This window comes from Setaria italica, chromosome IV, assembly GCF_000263155.2.
Source record: "Setaria italica strain Yugu1 chromosome IV, Setaria_italica_v2.0, whole genome shotgun sequence".
In the NCBI taxonomy this organism is placed as follows: Eukaryota; Viridiplantae; Streptophyta; class Magnoliopsida; order Poales; family Poaceae; genus Setaria; species Setaria italica.
In genome coordinates this window covers 14,583,063-14,592,296 of record NC_028453.1, presented here as the reverse complement: position 1 = coordinate 14,592,296, position 9,234 = coordinate 14,583,063, and the positions used below count along the sequence as shown (strand labels likewise).

Below are 9,234 nucleotides of genomic sequence, written 5' to 3'. Positions count from 1 at the left end.
TTCTTTTGATTTCATGGGTAAGGCCTTAAATTGGTCTAAATAACATGAATATTATTTTTCTACTCATTTTATTCTATAATTTGAATCACTTGTAGTTCAAATTTGACTTATACCAAAAATTCCATTCAAATGCAATTAATTAATTAAATATAGCAAACAAATCCAAAAATATACCAAATTTTAATATGAAGTACCACATGTTGTATGTGGGGAGTAGAAAAAATTTCAATGTGAGAAGAGAAAAAACACTTATTGTTTTGCCGAGTGTCAAAAAAAACACTCGACAAACCCCCCTCTTTGCGGAGTGTCTTTTTTGACACTCGGCAAAACCCCCTCTTTGCCGAGTGTTTTTTTGAGACTCGGCAAAGAGGGAGGTTTGCAAAGTGTTTTTTTTTTTACACTCGACAACGCCCCGATTTGCCGAGTGTTTTTTCTTTGCCGAGTGTTTTTAGCTTGTCACTCAGCAAAGAGCTTGTTCGCTGAGTGTTCGAAAAAAAATACTCGGCAAATAAAAAACACTCGGCAATTTTATGCTTTCCCGTAGTGAATATATTGGAAATCATGGATCGGATATACAAAAGAAAAGGATTGAACCTCCAGAATTTTGAAGAAACTCCTTTAGAATGGCATGTCCCGTAGATACAAATTTTGGTGGATTTATAGCATCACATACAAACGCTCGGAAAAAATTCCTTCATCAGTATTTCCCTCTTTTGATTCCTATATTTTCATGAACTCTGTTGAAACAGCCATTTCTGTCGTAGTTCTTTTTCTATGTTTTTCAATTCCTTACGATTGGAAGTGCTGATTTTTCCAATCCTACATCTTTCCTATTCCATGTTGTAAGAAACTTATGCACATCAAAGGATCCCTCATATATGATATATCAAAGAAAATAGAAGATAGGAGAAAAGAGGAAAGAAAATTGTCCTTGATATTTTGCCCGGACAGGAGTAATCACTTACTAAGCATATATTAACTACCTTTGATGATCGACTTGAGCACTCTGTTGGCTTTGGATGTATTCTCAGTGTACGTGTCTCCTCTCCTCTGAACTGCAAGTAGCAACTCTAAATCGATGAGTGGGAGCGGTATATTTAGCCCAAAAAACTCCAACTAGCCATTTGCTCAATGGTTGAAACTTGAGCTTAGTGTCAAATAATACAGAGACCCCTTGCACTGAGCACCGGACTAATGCCGTTCGTCCGGTATTTTCACATTTGATGAATCTAGTCGTTCACTTTCTCGCAGGATGAATGTCCTTTGTCCGGCGCTTTATACATCGATCACCAAACTTATCAATCCTTTGTCCAGCATTCACAAATCCATCTCCACACAGTCCGTCTGACTAAATCATTTGTTGGATATTTGTTGTATAGAATTTCCTCTTCTCCAGATTTTTTTCATGACGCCATTACTTCGGCGTGTAGACCTGGCGCAGCACCTTCGTCCGGCATGTACCTTTTTCTCTAAGTCTTCTCGGAAAAACACCTTCAAATCTTTGCTTGTTTTGCTTCAAACTTTATCCTAGCTTTCATGGTTTTGCTTGCGTCTGATCCTTGAGACCTATAATACCCTGCTAAGCCATATATACTTGAAAAACAATTAGTTTTAGTAACAATGTTATCATTTATTCACCAAAAATCATAAACAGTGGTCTAGAGGGCCACTTTATCAACACCGTCGCCAGGTGGTTCTTGGTTCCACATTGTAAGTTGATGGCATATAAACTATTTATTAAGTGCCTTTACATGCACATCTCATGCAGTGCACTCGAAAATAGCTAGCTGTGTTAGCGCAGCATCATATATAATACCGCTACTTCATAGCCATATAAGCACGCATTATTCGCGTCTAACTTGCGAGGAACTCCATTTTCTCCAACTAGCTAGCAGCTTCCTTGGATGAACCCAATCTTCCCACCTCGAACGTCGTACACCACCTCCACCGTCTGCTGCACCCGGTTCCCGATCACCGAGTATGGGAATACTTCCGGCAATGCGGCGAAGGCGAGGCAAACGTAACCAGGCTCCACGAAATACAACATCTGAGCCACGTCCGGCTGCAGAGTGGCTCCGCCATCGAACGCGAGCGTGATGGCCGGCATAAAAAATCCCGGCAGCCCCGTGAAGTTGTAGCACGTCTCGAGCATGCGGTAAGGCGGCGCCATCGGGTACTGGGACATCTGCTTCCGGAACTCGTCGCGGAGGGCGCCGTAGATCGCCGGCGGGAAGAAGGTGAACGATGTCCCCACCTCCAGCGCCGCGAGGTTCGACTGCGCGGCTGGGATCTCCGTGTCGCTGACGTTGATGCCACCGAGCTTGACCAAGTAGAGGTTCTTGTGATTTGGGGTGTCCACCAATGGAGTGGAGGCCGCGTGGTCACTGGAAAGCTCCGGCAGGGCGCCGCCGATGGAGAGGAAGCCGCGGGAGCTCGTCGGCGACGCTGGCAGGCAGTATGAGAAGGCGGCCGTCGTGTTGCCGGCCGGGGAAGAGGTGAGCCGAGACACCAAGGAGAACCTGCTCCGGCTCAGGTCGAGCAGCCCGCTGGAACCAGTGATGTGGAAGTTGTCCACGTCAACGCAGGCCAGGATGAAGCTCGCTACGGTCGCCGACGGCGACAGCGTGAGCGTGTCCTTGACGAAGGTGCCATTGGCCGCGACGGAATGGTTTCTCGGGAACGTTATATTCAAGGAGCAAGCCGATCCGTCGCAGACGGACGGGCATTCCGGGCCGCACGGGAGACGGGCGAAGGTCGACGACCTGCCGGGGTCGAAGGCCGGGTCGCACGGCGCCGCACCGGCACGGCATGGCTTGCACCGGAGCGTCGAGATGCCACCGCCTAGCCGGAGGGTGTCGAAGTCCATCGGCAGCTGCTGCGCCGGCGTGCCGTACCCGACCGTGACGCTGTAATCCTGGCTGCCCAGGACTATGCCGTTGTCGCTGCCGGTGATGGGGAGCGTAACGCCTGATGCCGGTGCTGGGGCAGGGGCGGCCGCGGTGGTATCAGCCACGCCGGACTGTGCCGCTGCAAATATAGTCCTGAGTCTTTGAACATCGCGCTCGAAGACGTCAGTGGGCAAAGCCTGGCGGCTTATTTTCCCAGCGCCGTTGAGAGGCGAGCATGGGCTGTCGCGGTGCATCAGAGGCAACTTGTTGCCGTTTGCCCGGCCTACAAAAGTTTAGAAGAGTTATTAGTACGAACAAAATACACATTTACAAACATGGTCAAACAGGAACAGGACGTGTGATCTCCACCCCAAGGGATGGACGAGCAGGTCTCCGTCGGCGTCCAGGCTTGTGACTCGTCATTGGATGACTGGAGGATAAATCGCCGAGACCCTGGATTGTGGCTGGTTCGGTAGGAACTACAAAGGTGAGGTAGTAGGAGGAGGCTGAAGACAACGGAGGCGATGGCTGGAGCCATTCTTGTGCAGGTTACAAAATGAGCATGGCCATCCTAATAAGGCTTGTTCGTATATATTCAAATGCAATAGGTAGCAAAGTTGAATATTCTCGGATGGATGGGATTAATTGTTTGTCTGGACAAGATTGGCTTCCACAGAGATCTCGTTTCCCCCAAAGCTTGCCTAAGGATACAGGTAACCGATCGATAACAGCCTGCAGCCATGTCCTGCCATTCAACCGGACGAGATTTCCCAGCTAGGTAGTAGGAGGAGCCGAGAAACTTACTCGCGACAAACCAGCAAAAGACCACCAACATGAAAATGGACGTCCACTCATAACAGGTGTTGACAACCAAATTAGGCACTTCATCGAGCAACATAGTAGTCGGGTTAAGATTATTTAATTCGGTTATATAGTTATGTTCTATAATATAAAGACGGTTTTCAGATGCTCACTTTTGATCAAGAAATGGCCGGGTAGTTCAATTTTGTTCGGCTGTTCAGATCGCTAACTGTTGCTGGACAGCCTGAAAGAAACTTACGTGCCTTGCATATTACATGCAGACACATGTTGTTTAATTAATCGGCTAGCTGTACAGTGAACCGTTAACGGCCGATTAAACTGAGAGAGCAACACCGTTAATCGGTTGGAGCGCGCAGATGAGACCGAGTTCCTGTTGAAATAATGGGCCTAGCCCATACTAATTTCAGAATTCCAAATAAATCTCAAAAACCATATGAGCAAGAGGTGGAGTGGTGCAAGTCTTTAGTCCCACATTGCTAATGGAGGATAAGGATGACCAACTTAAATATGGAAGTTGTCTCCACTCCTCCAAGCTATGTGTGTGGGGAGAGAAGGAGAGCTCCTCACACGCGGCGAGGCAGGCGAAGGGTGTGGGCATGCGGCACCAGTGTGAATGGTTCGTCGAAATATGGACCCCCCCTTTCGGGGCGTGACTTCCTTTTGCCGTTTTATTTTTTGGTTACTTGGTCCTTAAGTCAGCGAGATATATGGAATCCTAATCGGTTTAGATCACGATCGCGACGTGAGAATCGTGGGCTCTCCTATATATGTGACCTACTGGCCTCTACCAAAAATACATCTATTCGAGCTAGGCCTCCTCTCGCTGTTGCGCCGCCACCGTAGTCTACTCCATCCCGATCGTCGGCGTACACCAGCGATTGGGAGAGCAGGTCTCCGGAACCGTCGTCTTCAGCGATCCTGCACCGGGAGAGGGCGAATAAGGTTTTTGGGAAGCGCTCTGCACGACTGCTCGATCGCTTCCTCCGCTTCGTCAAGTTCTTCGTCGACTCCTTCACCATGGCTTGTCTACCTCTTCATCACTCGGGCATCCCTCGCCGTCGCGAACAACGTCAGGCTGCTGATCGTCGTCACCTGCTGTACCCGATAGTCGTCCAGGAGCTGTTCTTCATCAAGAAAGAAACGTACGATATCTTATCTCAAATTATGTCTTCCATACTAGCTATTATGATCTGTTGCAGTCTGATTTTACTGGATAGTATGGTAGAATATGTGATTCTATTTGCAATGATAGAATTGTCTAGATCTTGCGTAGACATATCTAGTTTAATCTGCGATCTGTTCATCATATTCATGATTTATTTCTGGATTAAATTAAAACTAAGAGTGCTTATATATCCAACAATCCAAAAACCTTATTGTAGGCACTTTAGTTTTATGGCTGGATTTCTTGATGCACTAAGCCAGCACCGTTTGCTGGCGTGCACTTCAAGAGGTGGCAGTAAAAGCCACGCTGTGGCTTACTGCCATGAAGGTGTTCTAGGTGTCCAATGGCAAGCCGGATGGGATTCTCGCTCCTGAAAAGGAGAAAGAATATTCGGAAGCCAACACAATCTTCTTGGGCGCTATGATTGGTGCACTTGCAGAACATCTGCAGGATGTTTACCTCTATCACATGGTCGCAAAGGAGTTGTGGGACGATCTGACTGGCAACTACGGTGGCTCAGATACTGGCACTGAGCTGTACATCATTGAGCAGTATCATGACTATAAGATGGTTGATGGAAAATCTATAGTCGCTCAGGCTCATGAATTACAGTGCATAGTGAAGGAACTCGATCTGCTAAAGATTGTCGTGTCCGACAAGTTTGTGGCTAGGGGCATTATTGCCAAGTTACCTCCATCCTGGAGGGACTTCGCCACTTCTCTCAAACACAAGAGGATAGAAATTTCTGTTTCAGACTTGATTGCATCTCTTGATGTTGAAGAGAAAGCTCGAGCTAAAGATTGACGATCTAAAGCTGTTGAGGGTCAGACCAGTGCCAATATGGAGCACCAATCACATCACAATGGCAATGGTGGCAAGGGAAAGGGCAAGAACAATAAGCCTAAGCAGTCCACTACCTTCAAGAAGAAGAAGAACAAGGAGAACGAGGGATGCTTCGTGTGCGGTTCTACTGACCATTGGGCAAAGAAGTGCCCAAACTGCAAAGGAAGAAAACCTTCACAGCATAAGTCTGTGAGCATGGTGACCATCACTGGAGACGAAAATAGTGGGTATGATAATTTACCTTCTGTTTTTTCAGTATTTCAATCTACTAATACTTGGTGGCTCCTTATTTTCATCTTACCAGGTCGCTCGGGATTCCTCCGTCCTAATGGGGAATGGGTCACATGCTTCTGTTCATGGTGTTGGTACGGTAGATCTGCAGTTTACTTCGGGAAAGATCGTGCAGCTGAGGAACGTGCAGCATGTCCCTTCTATCAGGAAGAATCTATTTAGTGATTCCCTTTTGTTTAGGGATGCTTTTAAGGTAGTGCTTGAGTCTAATAAAGTTGTCGTGTCTAAGAGTGGATAATTTATTAGTAAAGGCTATGAGTGCGGAGGCTTGTTCCACTTTTTCCTTTGAGATTATTGCAATAAGTCTGTGAACTATATTTGTGATGCTATTAATGAGAGTGATGCTAGTGTTCGGCACTCACGTTCATATCATCTGAATTTTGGTTCTACGTCTCGACTTTTCAACCTGTGTTTAATTCTAGATTTTTCCATTGTCAAAGGTTCTAAGTGCCATAGTTGTGTGCAATCTAAGCAACCTTGAAAACCTCACAAGGTGGCCAAGGAGAGACACTTGGCACCACTTGAACTAATTCATTCTGATATATGTGAGATGAATGGTGTGTTGACCAAAGGTGAAAAAAGATATTTCATGACTTTGATAGATGATGCGTCTAGATATTGCTACGTATATTGATTGAAAACGAAAGATGAGGCTCTTAACTACTTTAAAATCTCTAAGGCTGAAGTTGAGACTCAACTTGAGAAAAAGATCAAGAGAATTAGGTCTGATCGTGGTGGCAAGTATTTCTCTAATGATTTCGACTTGTTGTGTGAAGAACATGGTATTATACATGAGAGGACGCCTCCCTATTCACCCCAATCAAACGGGGTTGCCGAAATAAAGAATCGCACTTTGACTAACTTGGTGAACACCATGTTAGACACCAGTGGATTAACTAAGGCATGGTGGGGGGAGGCTGTATTGACTTCAAGTCACGTCCTGAATAAAGTACCCATGAAGAATAAGGAGAAAACTCCCTATGAAGAATGGATTTGAAGAAAACCATCATTTTCATACTTACGCACTTGGGGTTGTTTGGCCAAAGTTAGTGTGCCAATCAACAAGAAACGTTAGATGGGACCTAAAACTGTGGATTGTGTCTTTTTAGGATATGCTCATCATAGCATAGCCTATAGATTTTTAGTTGTTAAATCAGAGGTGCCTGATGTTCATGTTAATTCCTTGATGGAGTCTCATGATGTTACTTTCTTTGAGAATATATTTCCTATGAAACATTTGCATAGTATGTCTAGACTATCTTCTGATGTGATTGCTGAGACAACTCCTGAACCTATTGTGCTTTCTGATCATGCTGAGCAAACACTTGAGCCAGTTCATGAGGAGGTTAACACTAAAGCTCCTAAGAGGAGCAAGAGACAAAGAACTACAAAGTCCTTTGGTGATGATTTCACTGTCTACCTCGTAGATGATACTCCTAAAACTATTTCAGAGGTATTTCCATCTCCAGATGTAGATGATTGGAAAGAAGCTATCCGTAGTGAGATGGACTCTATTCTTTCTAATGGAACTTGGGAGGTTGTTGATCAACCGTATGGTTGGAAACCTATGGGTTGCAAGTGGGTGTTCAAAAAGAAGCTTAGGCCTGATAGTACTATTGACAAGTACAAGGCTCGACTTGTGGCTAAGGGTTACACCCAGAAAGAAGGCGAAGATTTCTTTGACACTTACTCACCTGTTGCGAGATTGACTAGTATTCAAGTATTACTCTCTCTTGCTGCCTCACATGGTCTTCTCGTCCATTAGATGGATGTTAAGACAGCTTTCCTTAATGGAGAGTTGGATGAGGAGATTTATATGAATCAACCTGATGGGTTTGTAATAAAGGGTCAAGAGAACAAGGTGTATAAATTGCAGAAATCTTTGTATGGCTTGAAACAAGCACCTAAGCACTGGCATGAGAAATTTGATACTACACTCATATCAGCAAGCTTTTCTATCAATGAGTCTGATAGATGTGTGTACTATCGCCATGGTAGGGCTGAGGGAGTTATATTGTGCTTATATGTAGATGACATACTGATCTTTGGTACAAATCTTGACGTGATTAAAGAGGTCAAGTTATCTTTGTGCCAAAATATTGACATGAAAGATCTCGGAGAGGCTGATGTAATTCTGAATATCAAGTTGATCAAAGGAGAGAATGGAATTACTCTCACGCAATCTCATTATGTGGAAAAGGTCTTGAGCCGGTTTGGCTTCAAGGATAGTAAGCCTTCTTCCACACCTTATGATCCGAGCTTGATACTTCGGAAAAACAAGAGAATTGGTAGAGACCAATTGAGATACTCTCAGATTATTGGATCACTTATGTATTTAGCTAGTGCTACTAGGCCTGACATCTCATATGTTGTTTGCAAACTGAGCCAGTTTACCTCTAATCTGGGAGATGATCATTGGCGTGCGCTTGAGCGAGTCATGCGCTATTTAGTTGGTACTATGGATTGGAATTCACTACTCTGGTATTCTACGGTACTGGAAGGTTATAGTGATTCAAATTGGATATCTGATGCTGATGAACTGTATGCCACAAGTGGATACGTCTTCACTCTTGGTGGTGTTGTTGTTTCATGGAGGTCATCCAAACAGACTATCTTAACGAGGTCTACCATGGAAGCAGAACTTGCAGCATTAGATATAGCCACTGTTGAGGTTGATTGGCTACGTGAACTCTTGATGGACTTGCCTATTGTAGAGAAACCTATGCCGGCAATACTTATGAATTGTGACAATCAAACGGTGTAGTCAAAGTGAACAATTCTAAGGACAATATGAAGTTATCAAGACACGTTAAGAGACGTCTGAAATCTGTCAAGAAAATGAGAAACTCTGGAGTAATATCAGTGGATTACATCTCAACTGATAAGAACTTGGCAGATCAGTTCACTAAAAGGCTGTCACGTAATGTGATAGATAGCACATCAAAGGAGATGGGTATGAGACCCATATGAGCTACTCCATTGTGGTAACCCAACCTATGTGATCGGAGATCCCGTGAAGTAGGATCTGGGAAGAACAAGCCATTGGATAGCATGAGAGTATCCCACTAACCCACTTGAGAAATGATGCAACACTCTCAAACCACTACATGGCAGGCTGGCTATTGCCTTATGTTGGCGCTAGAAATCGGCTGATCGAATTACCAGCGTCGGACACACGACCCGGGAGAATCTGCTTAACTCCTGTTCGGGTGATCGCCCTGGTGC

The 9,234-nt window shown here is 45.0% G+C and overlaps 1 protein-coding gene across 1 annotated transcript in view; it reads right to left on the bottom strand.

Moving 5' to 3' along the window:
• Window positions 1-1,888: 1,888 nt before the first annotated feature.
• Window positions 1,889-9,234, bottom strand: part of LOC101770702 (aspartyl protease AED1) — a 24,283-nt gene continuing 16,937 nt past the window's right edge. The window contains exon 2 of the mRNA XM_004966871.2: window positions 1,889-3,171. Coding sequence (XP_004966928.2) covers window positions 1,889-3,171 — 1,283 coding nt within the window. The remainder of the gene's footprint in view (window positions 3,172-9,234) is intronic.